Source organism: Schistocerca piceifrons, chromosome X, assembly GCF_021461385.2.
Source record: "Schistocerca piceifrons isolate TAMUIC-IGC-003096 chromosome X, iqSchPice1.1, whole genome shotgun sequence".
Taxonomy (NCBI): domain Eukaryota; kingdom Metazoa; phylum Arthropoda; class Insecta; order Orthoptera; family Acrididae; genus Schistocerca; species Schistocerca piceifrons.
This window is the reverse complement of record NC_060149.1, coordinates 308548256-308571525: the sequence shown is the minus strand read 5'-3', so window position 1 is coordinate 308571525 and position 23270 is coordinate 308548256. Positions and strand designations below refer to the sequence as shown.

The 23270-nt window shown below is 38.2% G+C and overlaps 1 protein-coding gene across 1 annotated transcript in view; it reads left to right on the top strand.

Moving 5' to 3' along the window:
• LOC124721471 (acetyl-CoA acetyltransferase, cytosolic-like) overlaps positions 1-19318 on the top strand; it is a 59464-nt gene extending 40146 nt beyond the window's left edge. Inside the window, exons 5-9 of the mRNA XM_047246466.1 lie at positions 3645-3874; positions 4978-5163; positions 13472-13634; positions 15514-15654; positions 18394-19318. Of these exons, the coding sequence (XP_047102422.1) occupies positions 3645-3874; positions 4978-5163; positions 13472-13634; positions 15514-15632 (698 nt within the window). The 3' untranslated portion in view covers positions 15633-15654; positions 18394-19318. The remainder of the gene's footprint in view (positions 1-3644; positions 3875-4977; positions 5164-13471; positions 13635-15513; positions 15655-18393) is intronic.
• The last annotated feature ends 3952 nt before the right edge of the window (positions 19319-23270 follow it).

Below are 23270 nucleotides of genomic sequence, written 5' to 3'. Positions count from 1 at the left end.
GATTCACATAGCAAATTCATTTGTAAATATGACTATTTACACATTTCAATAACAGAAATTATTCTATGGAATAGAAGGAGTTGTCAAGGAGAAACTTTTCCAGTTTATTTTCAAATTTTACTTTGCTGCCTGTCAGACTTTTATATCACTGGATAAGGTATTAAAAATTTTATTTGCTGCATTATGCACCCTTTTTGGGCTAAAGACAACATTACTGTGGAGTAATGAATGTCATTTTTCCTTCTGGTATCATAATTATGTACATTTTTGCTCCTTTTGAACTGAATTATTTACAACAAATTTAATGATGGAATAAATATACTGTGAAGCAGTAATCAGAATGCCCAACTCCTTAAACAGATTTCTACAAAATGGTAGTGGGTAAGCACAACATATTATTGTCACAGAAAGTTTTGGAGTAAGGAAGACTTTCTTTCTTAAAGATGAGTTACCCCAGAACATTATTTCATATGACATTATGTCAACTTACTGATTTGTTTCTCCCCAACATTTGCATGCAAATGTGGATGAACAAAGTTGTTTTATGAGTTCCAAAATGTGCGTTTTCCAGTTTAAATTCTCATCAGTATGGGCACTTAAGAATTTTGAAGTTTCCATCCTATTTATTATTTCCTCACCATGTGTTACACTTATCATCGGTGTGGTAGCCATAGATGTGCAGAAGTTAATATGTTGTATCTTCTAAATTGAGGGTGAGACCATTTGCAGAAAATAAGTCAATATTGCTTTGGAGAACATTGTTTATAATTGCTTCTGTTCCTGTACATATGCTTGGATTGATTACAATACTAATGTCATTTGTGAAAAGAACTAATTCCGGTTGTTGTATATGAGACAGAAAATCATTTACATATGTGAGGATGAATAGTGGACCTAAGACTGAGCCCTGGGGACACATGATTTCCTCCCTGTCAGAAGATATGATATGATATTACCCATTGGTTGGCTACACCATCAGTCCCACCACACTGTGCTGATGTCTCAGTGCATTCATACACTTAACATCACAATAACAACTCAGTGGAGACACTAGGACATCAGCACAATGTGATATATGTTTTATAATTGTGGCATTTTATCTTTGCTACCTGTTACATGCAACATCACAATGTTACTTGCAAGTCTGTAAAGATCAATATTTGATGATGACAGCACAGATCTGTTGAAACTGGTAATCAATAAAAAGATTTACAGGCAATCTTAGTGTACCTGATATTTCAGAATAATATAACAATTAAGATGTTCCCAGCTGTTGACACAATGTCAAACATATATGAGGTTGGTAGTTATTGACATCTGTCCTATCACTTTTCTCAGGGAGGGGTTTTACAACATCATATTTCAGTCTCGCTGGAGAAATGTCTTAAGTTAATAATGCATTACATATTTCAGATGTGATAGGGCTTCTTATATGGGAGCAAATCTTTTGTTCTCTATTGGAAACACAGTCAAAACCAGATGAGTTTTTATTTTTGAGAGAATATATAATTTTCTTGATTTCAACAGGATACATTCATATGACTGAATTTTATGAATGTCGCTTTTTCAACATATTGCTGTGATTTTTCTTTCGAGCTGATTGTTCCTATACATTCCACTATATGTAAGAAATAACTATTAGATATATTTGCTACATGTGACTCATCATTTATAGTCCTTCCATTCAGTTCAATAGTGATGTTCTGTGGCTGGTTGTCATGTCTCTTGTTTCACTACATTCCATGTAGTCTTAAGTTGATTTCCGACATTATATGCTTGTGCATCTAGTATTTATAGGGTAAGGGAGAGTGAAATCAGTTGTTTATTATGAACACACTGTGAGTGCAAAATGGACACTTACAGAAAGCAAAATACAATTATGTGGATAGCAAATTAAAATGCTGATCATTCAAATTGCAATGATAGGAAGAATAGCATGTAACAAAGTTTTATGCAGTTTGCATATATTGTGTCATAAGAAGGTAAATTATTAAATTTGTACATGGTTTGGGGATACACAATCACAGTATTTAGAACACAGAGCTGCCATGTCTGACAACAGTGATGGCTCTAACCTGGCAGGGCATCACGTCCAGCTGAGCTTGGATGGCACATACTGGTTAATCACTCTTCCTACTTCAACTCTGTGCCAGAGTTCATCAATAGAGTGGCTGGAGAAAGGTGTCATGCCACTCATTCAGAAATTTGTGACTGGATGTTTTCAATGAACAAGGGACATGGAGAACGTGCTGGCCAACGCAACAGTCAAACACCCTCTACATTGAGATAGTTCAGAACAGTATGAGCAACATGAGATCTTACGTTATATTGTTGAAAAGCAATACCATGGAGACCTCAGAAGCAGGATACAACCATCACTATTAACACATCAGCAATGTAATGGCTGCTGTCCAAATTACTGACTGTGTGAATGAGAAATGATTGTGTCGTGCACCCCAAGGAATGCCACACCATAAAATTAGCTGCTGGGCCCATATCCTGTTGACACATTCAACCTCGCAATGTTCATTCTCCTTGAAGCCTCTAAACATGCCACACATGGAAATTTCCACAGTGATGCTGTGCACAGATCTGGGGGCTCATACAAAAAGATGACACGGTGCCTCTTCTGTGTCCAGCATTGTCAATGGGTGCACCACTGTTGGTTTGCCTCTCTCAGCTCCACCCACTGTATCCCAGAGACCTTTTCTCCCCCCCTCCCCCTCTCTGCCTTTCCCCAACCCAAAGTTAATCAATTGGGTCACATCCTGAGAAAGGTCAGGAACACAGCTGAGGGTTGCTAAGCAGTTCCTGCACCTCATTCCAAAAAAAGAGCTGTAGTCAGTGCTAGGAGAACTTAATGTAGTGGACGCTTCTTCCTATAGCTTCAGTGCAGTGCTGTCCCACCACATGTCAGGTGGGCTGTAAGAACCAACAGCATATGCTTTGAGGCTGGCAGTGGCCCTAGACAACTGTTTCACCAATAGCCCATACTTCAAGGCTGGCAAAGGGGTCAGACATTAATTTTGATGCCTATACTGAGGTTTTCCACTACATCAAGTCACCACTTGCTGCTGCTTCGAGAGGCCATTTCATTGTTGATATTATGTGTCACAAATACAGTGATTAAGGTAACATCCAGCAAACTATATACATTTTTGCATGTGATAGTATCTTCATATATCAGTATTCTTTGACATGCATGTTTTGTATTAGTTAGCTCCAAAGAAGGGCATTTTCTGAAAGCTCATCAACAATTTCAGTTTTTTTATGTGCCTTTCAAATGCTCCTGTGCCTCATATATATGGTGGGTGGTTACCTTTACTCTTCTTAATACTTGCATTTGCAGTATCTTTTAGTTCTGCAAATATTTTCTGTGAAGTAGAAAGTTTCTACATTTAGATGTTTGTGTGTGCACTTATTTCTGGAAGTACTGTTATAAATGAGCATCCTGGTATAGTGTATGAGTTACTGTGAGTCATGCTCTGCTGAGTGGAAACCTTACCATGACTTTAATGATGACATCAGTAAGAAACTTATTCAAGTATATGTAAAACAATACTGTTCAGTGTGAGAAAGGTCTAACAAAATAAATGCATTATTACTTTCCTATCATGTTCTACATTAGTATTTGTGCATTACAGTGGAAAGAATTGCTGACAAAGAAGGAATTACTCGTGAACAACAAGATGAATTAGCTCTCGAATCTCAGCGTCGAGTTGCCAAAGCTCAGCAGGGAGGATATTTTGATAAGGAAATGGTAACAGTTCCTATTGAAAGTTCAAATGGGAAAAAATTAGTGTCAATTGATGAACATCCTAGGAATGATCTGAAGATTGAGGACTTGCAGAAACTGAAACCAGCATTTCGAAAGGTAGCACTGCTATTGAATCTCTCTAGCTTAAAATTTACTTATTCCATTAACATCTACATTGTGTAAATACTTTGTACACATATGGAAATCCACACAAGATTATAACATAATTAGTTTTTATTTATAATTTTTTGTGGCTGGTTGTTGGGAATTTTTTGAGTCATTGAGGATATATCAATGTTAAATTGCACATAACAGTAAGAATATAAAACTAATTTTGCAATATCTAAATTTTAGAGGTGTTTAAACACTAACAAACCTCAGAAATTGTTGATAGAATCAGAATGGAGAGCATACACAACTATACATGACCAAAACTGTACAACGTATTTGCAAGTCACTGGCTACATACGTCTAGGAGAAGATAACTGATTTTTCTTCAGTATAAGAAATGTGGCCAAAATGTAACCAGATTTAATTATTAATGAACATTTAAGTATTTCTATACATTTCATATAGGTACTTTTTTAACTGATGCTCTCACACTATTTCATCGTTTATAGAACCCTCTTAATTGGAAGATAGATGCATACAGATTGTATATAACACAGGAAGATATTCATGTTACTCATAGAGACAGGATTTCGATCTAAAGCTTTACAATGCTACTATTCAAAATCATAGTGTTTTAATTTATATTAGTCAAACATGCATAATGTCAGCCCCCTTAGCTGAGTGGTCAGCGCAGCTGACTGCCATGCAGAGGGCCCGGGTCTGATTCCTAATACTGCAAGGATTTTTCATTGGTGGGAGGACTATAACAGGGTTTACTGAGCTTTGTGATGTCAACTGAGGAGCTACTTGAGTGAGCAGTATAAGTCCCAGGTCACAAATACTGCAACAGCTGGGAGAGCAGGATGCTGACCCCACAGCCCTCGATACTGCATCCATCATTGGCAGAGGATGACACTGCAGTTGACTGGCACTGATGGACCCGCCAGAGTCTATGGACAGAGTTTATGTTCAAACATGTACAACATCTTGTGATTTCTATTAGTTTTTTTATTAGAACAAACGCTAAGTAATAATACCACTGATAACAACTAATCAATTGTCAACAACTTTAAGCTGTTACATTGTATTACTTTCTACATTTACTACAGGGTGGAACTGTCACAGTTGGTAATGCTACTGGTATAAATGATGGAGCCGCAGCATTAGTCTTGATGACCAAAGAGCTTGCCTCAAAAAGAGGCTTAAAACCATTGGCGAAGATTGTAGGATGGTCACAAGGTGGTCTTGACCCACAGTACATGGGCATGGGACCAGTACCAGCTATTACATCACTTGTAAGTCACATACACATTACCACTTTTGTTCTAATGATAAATAATTAATTTGGACTTATGATTCAGTGTAACAGCACTCTCTCCCACTCTTTCCCCTATCTCCACTCCTTCCATCTGTTCAGTGCATGATCACAAATCATATTCCATATATCTTAATGTAGATTTCATTCAACACCTTTTACTTTTCCATTGCAAATTCAAAGAGTATTGTATCAGAAGTTATTCTCTTTCAAGGACTCAAAGAAATCTGCAGGGCATTCCCTTTCCTACTGAAGCAGGGTTTGACCTGTGCTCTGAACTTTACAGTACATATCACTGTTTGCAGTTATGTTGACCCACAAGAAGTCAAAGCACTGCCTGTCTTGTATGTCATTGGGAAGTCTAATACTAGTCAAACTCAACTGATTAGTAGCTATATGAATTCTATGACATATTACATTTAGTCAGTAAGTTATCTCCATCATCATTCTACATAAACTGCATTGTTTCCCCATATCACCAGTGCTCATTGTTTCTTCAAGATTGATATTTCAGAAGCATGTTTCCAGCCCCCACTTGATGAGCATTTACAAGCATTTCTGTTCATTAATATACCATTCTGGTTACATCATAATCACCAAATAAATACCTTTCAGAATTTCAACTGCATCTACCATTTTTCAACATTATCCAAACTACCTGGAAAACACTATTGTTTCAATAAAACTTCAATACATATGCAATCACATTACCATGTTATACTGACTGGAATTTCAGCCACTGTTGCAAGTTGTATCATAGATTACCATGGTAAAGGACACTTGCAACAATGGCCAAAATCTTTATCTATGCAAACTGCTGGACATTAAAATACTGTGCATAATTTAAGAGTCAAGGGGACCACTCACCAAATAGCAGAAGCACCAAGTTGTTGACAGGCGCACACAGAGGTGAATGGTCTCCTTTCTCCTAAATTATTTACATTCTGCCAAAACTTTCTTTATTATATTTATGCTGCCTAGTGATTTCTTCCACCCTAAACCTTGAGTCATTCATCCTTCATTACTATCTTATAATTTGCTTCTACTTTGTCTCTTCCATATCATCCATCCACATCTTTCACTACATGTTTCTTCTTGCCTTTGTTACACACATAGATTAACAACTCCTTCCAGTGTGGTCATGCTAGACTTTTGAGACACCCTGTAGCACTGGTTGCAGCAGTTTTGCTGGCACCTCATGCTATCCTACAAACCACCCATCAACCACATCACAGTTAAAACACTTTCCTAGCAACAAAACCATTACATTTCATCTCCAAATCAAACCACCTCTCCTCAGTCATTACGCCTTTATGAATTTTACGTCTTTCCTTTCTTTCCTGCATGAAGAAATACCCTCACATTACAGAACCATCCTACTGCCATAAGCACAATTTCTTCCAGCCTTTGAACTCCCCAAATAAATGCCTTGTTAGCCAGTTACATTTACAGCCACATAACACTTGCATTCATCTATTTCACATTTTCCAGCAACATTCCATCCCAAATGGACCCCTACTCCATCTGCCTGCATCAGTTACGAAAAGTATCCCTATCCCTAGCTAAAACCCAGCTCCAAATCATATTTCTTAAATGCTGCCTAAGCCATGGAACCCTCCTCCCCCCCCCCCCCCCCCCAATGGCAATGACCTTCACCTGTGCACGTTCTGCCTCCCCATAACTCACAAAACCTGGTACTCTAGAAACACATCTCCTACGGGTATCTCAGAACTACCTCTTTTGCCTCTGCAAGATACACTGTGGTATCCTAGCTACATACAAGTCCATAAATTATCCAACCTGTTGACATCCTACTTCTGTCTTGAAGCACTGCTATCCATCAACACACATCCTACTCTCAGAAAACCTCCTAACCAACTCTAATAGCATCCACACCCTGCCTGGCTGATGTTTTCATTTTACCGTATACTCCAAGACTCCTTCCTATTACTCCCTGAAATCCAGAACCCAAAAAAACCCAAAACACTGTTGTTAACCTTGCAACCAAAGTTCTCAATCCTACAAAAGTTCAGTCCTATCCAAATGCCTCATCTTCAGCCCCACACCCAAGTTCTTAATGCTGCACTCATAAAAGACCTACTCTCCTTATCCCAACCACTACAGTGGAAACACTTCTTTACTACCAATCCCTCCAACAAAAGGCAACCTAATACCAACACTGAACCTGGCCACTTCAAAGTTCATATCAGCATTCAACCATGATCCCCCACCCACCAAACCAACCTCTGCTCACCTTCTAGGAATTTCCTACCTCCAACTTGGCCTCGCCATCATTCCCCAGGTCCATTCCCAAGAACACAAACTTCTCAACAGAAAGGACAACCATTCAAAACCTCCAAACATGCCATAATTTAATCATTCTACCTGTGGACAGAAGCTCCAACACTGTTGTGATGGACCACAGTGACTACCTGACAGCATACTTCTCTCAACTGTCTGAGTTCTCTACCTACAAGCTTTGCCATAATGATCCCAGTCCAGAAGTTCAATATAGTCTTCAGTCCCTACTGAAATCCTTAGGCCCACCCCAGAATTTCTCCTGAGTTCATCTCCCTTCTCACCCCAACAATGCCCCATACACCCACCTTCTACATGCTCCCCAAAATTCACAAAACCCAACAATCCTGGACACCACATTGTCTGTGGTTTTTGTGCTTCCATGGAAAGAATTTCCACTCGTGTCAACCAACACCTCCAACAAACTACTTGAATCCTAGTCTCTCACATCAAGGGTACTAACAACATTGTTCACCAACTTTCGACCATCTTCACCCCTTTGATACCTGGAGCCCTACTTGTCACCACTCGTGCCACCTCCCTGAACACCCAACATGCCCCATGAGCATGGTCTTGCCACTATGAAACACTATCTCTCCCAACATCCTTCCAAGTCCAAAGCCACTACCTCATTTCTTGTACACCTTACCAACAGTATCCTCACATACAACTACTTCTCCTTTAAAGGGAACATATATAAACAAATCTGCAGCACAGTCATGGAAACCCACATGACACCCTCCTAATCCAGTTTGTTTTGAGGCCATCTGGAGGAAACATTCTTAGCCTCCCAAATCCCAGACCCCTTATCTGGTTCAGGTTCATTAATGAAGTCTTAATGATCTCAACTCAGGGTCAAGACACCCTATCCTCATTCCTCCACATCTTAACACTTTCTCTCCCATCAGCTTCATCGGATCCTCTTCAACCCAGTGTACCAACTTCCTGGTAATCCCACTACCATCAAGAGTACCTGCATTTTGACAGCTGCCACCCCTTCCTGACCAAACAATCACTCTCATATAGCATGGCCACATTTTGATGGCATATCTGCAGTTATGAGAACTCCCTTGCCCAGTATGTTGAAGGTCTCATGGTGGCCTTCATAGACAGTCACTATTCTCAAACCTAATCTGCAAACAGATTTCCCTTGCTATATGCTCACAAACCCCTAACCATCCCACCACTCCCAAGGATCTGCTACAAAGGAGCACTCTCCATTGTCACCTAGTATCACTCTGAACTGGAGCAACTGAACTATATCCTTCACCAGGACTATGATTACCTATTAACATGCCCAGAAATGAGGGACATCCAAGATTTTTACCACTCCTAAAGTGATATTCCATTGTCCACACAACCTTTGCAACATCCTGGTCCATTCCTATGCCATTCTCACTTCCAGCCCCCTAGGACAGGGATCATATCCCTGTGGAAGACCCAGATGCAAGACCTGCCCGATTCACTCACCCAGCATTTCCTACTCCAGTCCTATCACAGGCTTACCCTACTACATCACAGGCAATATATGAAATATATTCACAGTTGCAGGTTTGGACAACCATCAGCTGTATAATGGAACGACGATAATGAAAACTTGTTCTGGGCTGGGACTCAGACCTGGATTTCCTGCTTATCCTGAGCAGTCGCTACACCATTAGGCTATCTGAACGTGACTCACAGCCGGACTCAAACTTCCATATGTCATCAACCACGTGTCTGCAACCTGTACTCATATATCCATTATGAATATTCTCATACAGGCGAGACATTTTAATTGAAAGTATCTTCCCTGGTGCCGGCAGATGCATAGAGTATTTCAGCACATGAGTTGTTCAGAAGTATGATGCAATGTTCCTTTGGACATGCATATGTGTCTGAAGGAACATGCACTGTGGTGACTACAGCCATTAATGAAATACATGAAATATATCTGCAGTTGTGAATATGGACAACAATCAGCTGTTTAATGGAGTGACAACAATGAAAATTTGTGCCAGGCTGGCACTCAAACCACGAATTCCCACTTACTGTAAGCAGTTACCTTACCGTTAGGCTCTCTGAGCATGACTCACGGGCAGACCCAAACATCCATAACTCATCAACCACATGTCTGCATGCATGTCTGAAAGAACATTGCATCGTATGTCTGAATATTTCAGGCACTGCAGTATTGTATTTATCTACTGAGCATGCATGTCTGAAAGAACATTGCATCGTATGTCTGAATATTTCAGGCACTGCGGTATTGTATTTATCTACTGACACCCGCAAGCAACTTTCAGGTAAAATGTATCCTAGTATGAGAATATAAATAATGCATGTATGAGGATAGGTTGTGACATGAAAGTTTGGGTCTGGCTGTTAGTTGTGCTCAGATAGTCTGATGGAAAGGCAAACTGAGTCTCAGTCTGGAACACATTTTCATTGTCACCATTCCATTATACAGCTGATGGTTGTCCATATTCACAACTGTGAATACATTTCATGCATTTGATAATGGGTGTAGTCACCAACAGTGCATGTTTTTTTGGACACACATTGCATATCTGAAGGAACCTTGTGTCATTCATGTGAATAACACAGGCACTGCAATATTGTATCATACTGCATCAGCGGCAAGGTCATCTGAGAAAGCAACCATGTCATGTACCAATGCTGCTGCAAACACTGCACAGCTTTTTTTTGTTGGTGTGTCAACCAACCAGCTGTCTACCAAAAAGAATGGCCCCAGTCAAACTGTGGCCAAGAACAAAGTTGACCACCCAGTGGCATAATGCACAGCAGATCACATTATACTCAAGTTTAATGGCAGCTTTACTACACATGCCACCTAGATCCTGCCATCCAGCACTAGATTTTCTAAAGTACATAGATGAGAGTTATCCTTACAACACGTCCTTCGCTCCCATCACCCTCCTGACCTCGATCTCCAGTAACCCACTGTCTACCCATCCTATATTCAATGGTTTCTCCTTTCTCTGTTGTAGCACCTCTTCCCAATTCATGCTTCTATGTCATCTTGCTGTACACTGCAATTCACCAGCTCTGGTACCTATGTATCTCATGCTTAGTCCATGCACCTGTAACTTGTATCTCCCATATTCCTAGCCACCACACTGGCACCTCCCTCTGAGCCACTAGCTACCCATCCCCAACCCCTTTCTTACTTACCGCTTCTTTCTCTCTCTGCCCACACCACCTTACACAACCCTACCTCACCCTTGTCCACCTGCCAAACTGTGCCTGTCGATGTCTCAACTCTTCTGCTATTTGGTGAATGGTCTCCTTTATTTACATTCTGCCAGAACTTTCTTACTTCAATAATACTGTGTATGGTATTCTGGCCTCCCTTTCAAGATCCAGGCATATGTGCTTCCAATTAGCTATCCATTTCATTGCCACCTTTCTAACTAACCACCCCAGGCATGCCTCATGTTCTGACCTCTCTCCTCCCCTAAATAGCCTGTACATTGTCAATATGCCCAAAACAAATCGACCTCTTTCACCTTCTTCAGTATGGTGATGACACCACTTTCCTAGCACTCTATCCTACAACCCAGAAATTTCAATGGTCTCTTGAACTCCACCTTAATTAGTCTTTGGTGTAACCAATAGTTCATCGATGTTGATCCTTCCAAACTCCAGGCAATAATTATAGGACAAGCGATCTGCAGCTCACATGGCTTTTGCCTAACCATGTACGACCATCCTATTCTATTAGCCAACACAATAAAATTTCAGACTAACACTTACCCTGGAACTAACATGAAAAGCCTACCTGCTAACTCTCCAACAGAAAGTCCACACTAGACTAAAATTGCTAAAGCTACTAACTGGCCAAGTATGGGGATTGCTACTCTCCACTGTTTTTCACACCGAGAGATCCTAGCTATTTTCTCCTATGCCAGTATTGCATGGATATCCACTCTACTAAAGTTCTGTCAGTTGCTCCAAATTCTTAAATGCCGGACACTCTGTTTTGCCTTCCACATCCATTTACATTCTTGCACATGGATCCTTCACCATATCATTCAATTCCCAGCTTTCCTCAGTGACATCGAATGCTTCCATACATCTTACACTATCTGGAAACTCAACTCCAACAGCCACATTTTTTCCTCTGTATTTTCCAATCCTGGTATGCTGCTGCACCTATATTGGCACATTCTCCCAGTTCCACACCAACACACACATTCCATATCTTCTCTAATAAAAATTGTACCTCCTCCCTCTTCCCCACAATGAAAGCAGCCCTGAAATTTACCTGTTCTATCAACTGTAACTATTCACTACCATTCTTACCCTATATCAGGGTTCCCTGTTCCCTTTTCATCTTCCCTTCTCTCTTTCCTCTTCATATTACAGACCTGTTCACGCCCCAACCTCTTATTCCCTCTCTGTTTTCCCACCAGCCACTCCAATACCTTCCCTCATCTGTATAATTACAACCCAACAGATGCCTATTCCTCCACCCACTCCCTACAGAACACCTGCTGTTTCCTCTCCCTAAATATTTTTTTTACAATGCAAATTCTTCAACTTTAGCAAAGATGCAGTACCACTTTTTCTCATCACCTGTCTGCATTGTGTTTTAGATAGCTTTGTTTTATTTTAATTTCACCTTTTAGCTTTTTTTGCTTTTAATTCCAAATGAAGAAAATCAAGTTTAGTTTTATATAATGCCATCCATGAAATTCATCTTTTTATATTTAAAAAAAAAAACCGATGTAACTATTTCACCATATAATTATATTGTTTTTCCTGATGTATATTTTAAACCCTTTAGCTGAAGGGTTAGGCTGTTTTGTCCACTGACAGCCCATCCTCCACCTACATGGGGCAAGTGGTATGAAGGAGGAAAAACTGTCAGCTTCAAATGCAGATGACTCATTATTAAACATAAAGTAATTCCTCCAATTTTTTTAATGTGAAAACTCTCAAAGTTTTTTTACATGAAACTGAGGTTATTAACATTCTGTACCTTTAGTCTTTGTGTCAGCGTATTTGCAGCCCTCTGCCACTAGAATGCTCCAAATTGTAGTGTGTGACATGGCAGTGTGTAATATAACTAAGTTGATGTGTGAGAAACATCATGCGCTAATTGAGTTTTGAATTTGAAGAGTTTGTGCACATATGGAACACCCTCTCCTTCAGCATGACAATGTCAGATCAGACATGAGTGCTGTGACATCGGCAGTAATCCAGTGCCTTGCTTTATTGTTTTCATTGTCATGAAACATCCTCCATAGAGTCCCAAGTTGGCCTAGTCTGATTTTCGTCTGCCTCCAAAACTCAAAGAACACCTTCAGGGGCTTCATTTTGATAGTGACAAAGCCGTGCGAGCAGAGGAGAAGAAGTTGTGGCTCTATCAAAAAAGTCTCTCCTGGGGTGGAATGTGTTCATCACTGTGGTGACTATGTTGAGAAATAAATAAACATGAAGAATAATGATGTAGAATGTTAATAACATTTGTTTTACTTAAAAAAAAAACTTTAAGAGTTTCTACATTAAAAATTTAGAGGCATAACTTTTCAGCATACCCTCATATTATACAGTGGTAGAAAACATAATTAGTTAATTCCATAGGATACAATGTCATATGAGGGATATGTACATATGTAGTTTACGCTATAAGATCATTGGAAGTTCATTTAGATAAAATGAAATATGTGGTGGGTAGTGGTGAAATTACAAACTTGGCATTACTTTGCAGTCTGTCATTTCTGAAATACGACATAGTTGTGAAATTAAGTGAACAGAAAATCATTTTTTCTGGAGTTTTTGCATTTTATTATTATTATTAAAATAGTTCACTTCATTTAAATTGATTTTTCATTCAATTATCTGTCTTCCGGCAAGGATTTTGTTTATCATATCGAGGTTGGTATTGTATTTCAGTTTCACTTCTACATACCTTACATGCAACGTATGTTTCTTTCTAATATTTCATCTCTTGTCTTATAATTTGATTTTATTCATTATTATAGATGGAAAAGGTACAGTGGAAAATATCTGATGTAGACCTGTTTGAGATAAATGAAGCATATGCTTGCCAGGCCATAGCAGTAATGAAGCAGTTGGGTCTGAGCCCAACAAAAGTTAATGTCAATGGTGGTGGAGTAGCTCTGGGACATCCTCTGGGGTCTTCTGGTATGTATCTGTCATTATTTAATTTTGTTGAATTTGTCTACTGAAAATACACTCCTTACGCTGTATGAAGATAAGCCAATGTATCACACCATGATAAGGAAACTTTCAAACTAATCTAGTGGTGTGCTGTGGCTTTGTGCATCACCTTGAACTGTACTGTTAAGTTAATCTATTCATATCCATATTTGCTTTTTGACACACAGTCTAATTGTCAGTACAATTTAAGATATAAACCATGCTCACTTATTGTATACATTGCACTTATGAACACATAATAGGTATTAGTGTTAAATAGTACCATTTATAGAGCTCATCACATTTTTATTTCACATGTGTAAACAGTGTGGATGTGCTAGAATGACACTTTTGCCTGCAAGAAGAGTATGTATTTTTATGAAACTTCTTGACATATTAAAAATGTGTGCTGGACTGGGACTCAGACCTAGACCTTTATGGCAAATTCTCTTAGCAGTTGAGTGATCCAAGAACAACTCGTAACCCTCTTTCATAACTTATGCATCCCTAGTACCCCTCTAGCTATGCTTCTGGGTACTGGTGGAACATAAGTTGTGAAGGCAGGTTATTAGTAGTTTTTGGATCACTTAGTTGGTAAGAGAATTGGCCACAAGGATCTAGGTCTGAGTCCCAGACCCAGTCCAGCACAAGTTGTGATTTTTTTCCTCTGACACTTATGGGAGGGTTGGACAATTAGAGAGCTTGTGGACTGGGCAGATCCTATTGCATGCAGACACATACTTTACCATAGAGATAGCATGTAAACAAAAATCATTCTCAATTATTCTCATACCACACTTGAGACAGTGATGTCAGTGATCTTACTTTGACATATATTTTTTTGTACAGCAGGCATTGTTAACAAAGCTTGTCAATTACTAAATTAATTTTACAATTTGGTAAATTGTTATACAGTGTGAAACCATGGACTGTATATGAGATAGACTTGCTGTTTTAGAGATCAGCAACCTCAGAAGTGAATGTTTAATTAATAATTGTGATGAGATTTCTGAAGATGATACCCTTGTAGAAATTCCACATCTAATATGATTTCTGCAAGCTGCCAAAGTTCCAAAGACATTTTTATGATTCTTACACTTCATGGTTACAGATACAGTTTCCAAATCTGGTCAAACCTCACTTTGGTGTTAATATTTCTCTTAACTTTGTCTGCTTTGGTAGCAACCTGCGAGAGAAGTTTTCCAAAACTCAAACTAATGAAGAATTATCTTTGGTCCACTATGAGTCAAGTATGACACTCTAGTTTGGCAGTTTTGTGCTTTCAAAAATAGTGTAGCTAAAGATACCAATTTTGGTGATGCAGTTTCAAAATTTGCAGCAGCAAAAGTTAGAAGAGATTATAAGCAACATGTTAAAGTTACCTGTCACTATGAAACTCTTTGGTTGTGTACTGCTTCATTAACAATCAATTAAACTGTGTTACACACTTCTAATCTGTTAGGAAGTTTTAGCATGGATGTGCAAGACACCTTAGTTATGAATCAATAAATATTTTAATTGTCAAGAAAAAGAAGCTTTTAGAAACATTGTAAAATAGCTAATAATTTAATGTCATTGTTGAGTGTTTTGTTAAAACAGTCTGATGAAAAAACTGTGATGATTGAAAGTATGATGGCCAACAATGAAAACCATTTCTTATGGTATACTTTAATGTCACACCACCTATCCTACCAATAAGAAAATAATGTCTGCAGAATTTTTGCAGTGTTTTTATGCACTAACACAACTTAAATATGGTAATAGTTTATTTACACTGACATTGTCACCATACTTGCATTGTTAGCCTCATTATTTCAAAGGAACTGATTATGATGTATTTTCTATTGATGTCTTCACATTTCAGGAGCTCGGATAATAGCAACATTGATTTATGCCTTGCAAAGGACAGGAGGCAAACGAGGTGTTGCAGCTATCTGTATAGGAGGTGGAATGGGTATAGCAATTTGTATTGAAATATGTTAAGGTTGCACAAAATAAGAAGGAGGTAAGACAACCATCATACTTTTAAGTTGTGTTATTTTTCTTTCTTCCCATAATGGTCTCATCACTTAACTGATATCTACCATAATTCTTTTACATCTGCTGTAGATGTTTCATTCTCAGTCATTACAAATATACTTTTCGTGATTATTTTTCAGTCTGATTAATAATCACTGTTTCCAGTTTCAGATTTCAGTGTAAACAATTTTGTTTGTACAAAATGAGTTTGAAAGATTCCTAACTGGCATGTGTTACTAGTTCAGATTAGCTTAGTTTAGTTATTTTCATGTTACATGTATCACAGTTGGGTGTCTTCCTATATTTGAGACAAGTCGGTTCTTCAATTATAATGCACTTTCTCAGTGAAAAATATGGCAACACACTGACCATTTATGTGATGGTCTTAAAGCCACTTTTTTATGCATAGGGATTTATACTTAACTATGTTTGATGCATCCACCCACCCACCCATCTATCCCTCCCTCTTTCTTTAAAAAAAAAAAAAAAGAAATCACACATCATATCAGTACACATTCAGAAATTCATCTACGGGGCAGGAGGAATTGTCAGGCACATATGACTTCAGTTTATGTTTCAAGTTAATTGTATTATCTATTAAATTATTTACATCACTGTGTAGGTGGTTGAAGATTGTTATGGCTCAATACCTTACTCCTTTTTATGCCACACTCAGGCCAAGTGATGGGTATATATCAGTTATGTCTCATTCTAGTATTATGTGTATAAATGTTACTGTAGGTTTTTGAACTGTGAGTGTTGTCAACACATCTCATAAGGGAGTAAATGCATTACAAGGCTGTTGTTAGTACGTCCAACTGTTTAAACAGCTGTCTACAGGAGGCTCTACAGTGAACACTATATGCAATATTAATAAACACTTCAAAGAAAAAATGTGTAGATGAATGAGACAATGAGTAAATCCAAATCACTCACTTAATTATTTGGATTTAGAGTCTAGTGGAGCCAGAAATACTATCTCCATGCTGTTTTGTTTGGTGCTTTCAGAGGAAGGTATGGAAATCTGAGAGATTAGGAAGGTTATGGGCAGATATGTAGTGTGGTAAGAGTATATTATATCATTCTATTGTAATTTCTTCTTCTTCACCTTTTTCTGATTCTCTATGAGGTCAGAATTGTTATAAGGGATTTGGCTATGTTAGCGACAGTCGGTGGCCAAATACCCTTCCTGCGATTAGCATTGCAAGGTTTCATGTTAATGTAAGAGTGAGGTAAGTCATTGTAAATGTGAAATTCTGGTACATTAATAACATGTTTAACCACCAGAATGTTGAATGCAAGCATACAAATGTGCACGCATTGTTTCATACAAGTTCCGGATGTCAGTTTGTGGGCTGGAGTTCCATGAACATTGCACTTGGTCAGTCAATGCAGGGACAGTTAATGCTGGTTGTGGATGACACTGGAGCTGTCACCCAATGATGCCCCATATGAGCTCAACTGGAGACAGATCAGGTAATCGAGCAGGCCAAGGCAACATGTCAACACACTGTAGAGCACATTGGGTTACAACACTGATATGTGGGTGACCATTATCTTGTTGGAAAACATCCTATGGAATGTTGTTCATGAATGGCAGCATGACAGGTCAAATAACCAGACTAGTATATGGTGTTGCAGTCAGGGTGCATGGGATAACCACAAGACTGCTCCTGATGTCATACGAAATTGCACCCCAGACCATAACTCCAGGTGTAGGTCCAGTGTGTCCAGCATGCAGACAGGTTGGTTGCAGTCAACTGGCCTCCTCCTAACCAACACATGGCCGTCACTGATACCGTGACAGAACCAGCTTTTATCAGAAAGCACAACATACCTCCGCCCTTCCCTCCAATGAGCTCTTGCTCGACACCCCTGAATTCGCAAATGGTGATAGTTTGGAGTCGATGGAATGCATTCTACAGGGCACCTGGCTCTGAGCTGTCCTTGAGGTTTGTAACAGATCATTCTGTCACTGTGGTGCCAACTGCTGCTCAAATTGCTGCTGCAGATGCAGTATGTTGCACCAGAGCCATATGCCAAACATGATGGAACCCAGTACTCTTGTGACTGGACAGCCTTGGGACCACTGCTGCCAGCAATCTTGTACAGTGGCTACATTCCTGCCAAGTCTTTCTGCAATATTGCAGAAGGAACATACAGCTTCTCAACATTACATGATCTCCTTCAAAATCAGTGAGTTGTTGATAAGAGTGGCTTTGTCACCTTAAAGGCACCCTTGATAAACATCAACTCACCATGTCCAGCCTCAAAGATAACTCATTCTCACAACTCTTACAGCATGTATTTAAAGCAAACCTGATTTTCATCCTCATAGTGGTACTATTAATGCTGCTCTTATAGCGAGTGGCACAAAATTTTAATAGACATTATCTTTCAGATGTAGTAACATGCCTACCAACTTCTTTTTATGCCACACAACTCCTCCTTGATGTTATGATCCTTTTTTCTGTTCAGTGTATGAACTAAATGCTATTAAAATGGATTCTTAACTTAAGAAAAAAACTTTGAGTCTTTTTTAATGATGATCTCATTCAATTAATACTGGAAAATACCAAAATGTTCACAGAAGAAGATTTTTCCTTCCTTTGTTACATAATTGTAAAATTTAAATGTAAACCACGTTATGATTTCTTTATTTGTAACAGTACATACATATTTCAAAAGAACTAAACATTTTAATAATTTTCTATATTTGTTTCAGGATTATACACCACCATTGTTTTGATACTGCAAACAACTCATTAACTTCATATGAATTATGTAGCAGGTTAGGTTAGTTTGTTTTACTCACCATGCTAGCTAACATGGTATGAAGTGTCTGTATAATACTGTCAAATCCTGGGAGAATTGTTCAATATAAGTGAGCATTTCCTTTTTTCCTAGAATTGGACTTATTTTCAAAAATTGTGCTTCAGATTTAAATTGCAAAACTGCATGGTGATTTAATAATAAATGTTCTTTGTGTGCTTTACATAAAATGAATGACTTGTTCCATCATACAAAAAATTTGTTATATCCAAATTAATCATCTATAAAACAACTATATGCAAAATTTTTCTGGTAATAAATAAAGTAAAGCTAAAGTACACTGAAGAATTGGTTGTTTTGTCAAAATAAAAACTGAGAAACAATGCTTCTAACAAAAGATTTGAAATATATATTAGGAGTTTGTGTGACTTAACAGATTCTTTTTCCAAAGAATAATTATCATCTGGAGACTTCAATAATTTGTTATTGTGAACCAAGTCAAACAATAAACAAAAGTGCCATTACATACATTATTACTGTAATAGGTCATTACAAAATTTGTATTTGATCTCAAATAATTATATGGTTTGCTTAGAAATCCAAAGAAAATCACTAGTAGAGCGGAGTGAACAGAAATTGAATTTTATTCTTCAAATTAATAAATTTTTAATTAGATGATAGAGAGGTTAGCAAGATTTGTAGACTTGCTCTTCAGCAGTAGTATATAAGTCTATCATTGTGACACCTGTCTAATGTTCTTGTGAATATTATTGTTTTATTTTTTTGTTTTTTATAAAGTTTAGCTCCTATGGTAGGCATCAACCCTATTTTGTGGAAATGTGTGCTCATATGCTGCTGAATAAATATTATGATTAAAACTTTGTGTTTGACTGAGCCTTGAATTCACACATTTTATTGTTGTGCGAGATATTCAGTCAACAGAGCCATCTGACAAAGTTTCATGGCCCAGTTCAAATCTCCAGTTTAACTGTGCTTGTTTCCTAGTAGTTTGTTACAATTGATCAAAAATTTTCAATATTTACCAGGACAAATATACCTCATTGTCAACAATATAATGTAATAAATTTAAAACAATGAATCACATACTTTGGTTTGCAAAGGAGCCAAAAAATGAAGGATATTAGCACCTTCAACCAATGATAATCTTACACTTGAATCCAGGATAGCACAATTCAGCATCAAACATTGTAAATTGATTATGATGGTGTATTGTAAAGTTGCTGTCAGAGAATGTAAATGAAGCCTTCTCACAAAGATCCTTCATCAAGACTCAAAACAGTTGTGATTAATATAAATATCATAAAGTTAAGCCTAAAAATATTGCAGACTGGAGTAGGACTTCAAAACTGCAAAGGTCTTGAAAAACGTTTATATGAAACTAAAGAAACATGGGAAAATTACACATGCCATGCCCCTCAAAGACAAGAACCAAGAACCTCTAGTAGAAGAACCAAGTGAGGAATGAGAGACTTTTTGAAACACCAGCAGCTCCCAACTAGTCAGTCCTTTTATGTGTAGGCCGGATGTACTTCAAAAGACCAATGCACGCAAGGATGAGTACAACTAATCTGAAGGTGAGTAGCAGACCTACTGTGCCTACTAGAATTTGGAAAAATGGTATAACTAGGTGAAATCAGGTATTAAAACCAATTGAGTAGGGAGTTAGTGACTATAATAAATGCAAAGAGCCTAACAGTTCTATGCCTCTCCAACTGTTAACTGGTAACAGTAGGTTTATAATCTTCCACTTTCTATGTGCAATCAGTCAGAAACAAAATTAACAGATAAATGTATTCTTAAGCACAAACCCCTGTCATATCTTCTGTACAAAGTAACATAGGCTAACCCACACTGAATCTGCCTTGTACTTTCCTGAAGGATAGGTGCTAGTAAGTACTTCCTTTAGGACTAAAGTTAGCCAAGGAGGAGTAGTTATCTTTGTAAATAATGTGTTTAACATTAGCTACGACACACAAAATGTTAATATGTTTTCTCAGCAGGAAGTTTTTGAAATTGCAGTGGTATAATTTTCAAGTATTAAGTTAATACTTGTCTCTTTCTAACATAACTCATACTCTGATGTTACTGTGTTTACTGAACATGTTGAGAATCTCACTAATTACCTGGAGATGAAATATGGCAACTTTAAGCTTTTGTTTATTCCAGACATTAATATTGATATTATGTGTAAGATGCAAACTGCAGTCAGTGCTTCCAATTTGTATTGTACTAATGAACATCCAACAAGACAAGACATATGCTAGAATAACTATGACAGTACTGGCAGTGCGTTTGACATTTTTGTTGATACAGTAACTTAGTAAATGGATATTGTGCTCAAATAACTGAAAGGGTCAAAACTGACTGTGCACCAAACAGAAGAAACTACATTGGTTCATTCCATATCTGAAGCAACTTAGAGATTTTTTTAATTTTTTTTTTTTTTTTACTTGTACACCATGACAAAAGCTGGCAATCCTATTCTGAAACAGATATACAGAACAACATAAAAAGGCAGGGAGGAAACACAAGTAGCAAAGAGTTTATAAATTGTGCAAGTCATGAGAAACCTGCAACCTCAGAAACAGATGAAATTAAATTCTGGAGATAGTGTAGACAATATAGCTGGTCTGACACATGTTACTTTCAGGTTGACTCATGTTAATTGCCAGATTGAGTATCAAGTTGTCTCTAAACTAGGTAACTCACACAGCAAAGCTATATATGGCTTCTCAGACTTCATCCTAACCCACATCATTGATATTTTAGTGACTCCTCTGGCTTGCTTTACAAACTGCATGTTTCAAACCAGAAAATTCCCTGATATCTCAAAATACACATTTTTCCCAATTCTTAAAAATGGAGATAAAAACAATATTGACAGTTACAGGCTAGTATCTCCCGTTCCCATAATATCTACAGTCATAGAACATCGCATGAAAGAGAAATTATGCATCTACTTAAGGAACACTAAACTCTCTTCTTCGTTCTATCACTTCAGGGCTAGTCTGACCAACATAAGCTCTGTGAGATCTCTGGTGATCAACCTTTGTAATGGTGATTCCAATATAGATGAGGTGAATGGAAAAAACAATGGTTGATAAGTCTACAAGGTGGCTACACAAAAACAAATTAATATTAAATAAAAGCAAAACTGAGACTGCATGCTTTTCCTTTCTAATGTGAGTAAAAAATAAATGAGTCTCACTCTGTCAGACATGGGTGAATTAATTTGGATCCACAGCTGAAATGGCATGCAGAGACAGGCCAGATATTCATTAAATTATCACAAGTGATTTACCAATTATGGCAACTGTTCTGGTGTGAAAACAGTGTTCATGTGGGGCCTGGACAGACCGTGCAGGTATTTATACAAACATCAAATATTCCACAATATACAAACATAAGATATTTCAAGAACCTTCCAGAAATTATAAATACTATGTACCTATACCATGTATATCAGATTTGAACTGGCGACTCACAGCATGCTTGCCAGTGATGCTTATCCTATGTTATACTGCACGCATCTCACCTTGCAGTATTGCATCTATACCTGCAGAAACAGCAACCCACTGTTTCAGAAGTTCTCATTGGAGTCAGTTACAGCACCCCACATTTAGAAATAATCAATGGTCCACAGTATGGTGGCACTGGTGGATCCTCATGTTCTGGTCATGTTGCTACATCCCCCTGACTTTGAGAAGCATAAAAGGTAGCCCTTCCTGTCAAAGCTTCCCAACCATCACATGGGTCTGCACTTTCATAGAACCTCTCATTGCCAATTTGTGACTCTGAACAGTAGTACAGCTTAATACAGAGGACATAGATGATGTCTTTGCACTTTTGTCTTCTTGATGAAGTGTCATAATTCTTTATTTCATTTGTGACTTCCAACATAGATGTGATATGTCCCAAGGTAGCCCTTTAGTAACTTTTTTGGTAGTTCCACTTTCTGCACAGGTGTAAAAATCCATATCAAGTTTCCCGGGCTATCTCTCATTGGATGGTGCTTGCTGTTACAAGCTCTTGGTGTTCCTCTTGAGCATCCAGTGTCCATATGCAAGCTAGCTACCTTGCTTCTTTTGTGCTGGTGATGACGTGTTTCCTGTAGTCATACTGAGAGTCATACAATTGAAATGGGAACAATGTATCTATTATCATATAGGCCTCACAGTCATGGAACAGAAAATAAATCATGATGTGAAACTTGTAGTGCCTTGCTTCACTGTGTTGCATATGAATGTCACAACAGGTAGTGTTGTATCCCAATCTTTCTGTTTGACATCAATGTACATTGAGAGAATATCTGCCAACGTCTTCTCAAAGTGTTCTGTGAGGCCATTAGTCTGTGGATGTTAGGCAGTTGTCATCCTGTGAGTGATGTCTCAAGGTGAGATTATCTTTGATACAGTGTTGACTGGATAAGATTTCCACACTCTGAGATCATCACAGGGGGTGATCCATGCATCAAAACGGTGTCCTCTACAAGAGAATTTGCCACTTTCCAGAGCTTTGGCAGTCATTACAGCTTCAGTGGCAGTGTAGCAGATGAGGCAGTCACTGCAGACTATTATCCATCAATTCTTACTTGTTGACTTTGGGAACCACCTGAAGAGCTCAATTCCAATTCAGTGAAATGGCAGTGCTGCAGGCAGAATTAGTATCAGGCAGCATGTGCTTCCATCAGTGGCATTATTTACAGTGGCTCACATAGTGTCCAATAGATTGGTAAAGACTTGGTCAGTGGTATCTGATTTAGTCTCGTCTCTTCATGAATACCAAGTGCCCTGATACTGGAGCTTTGTG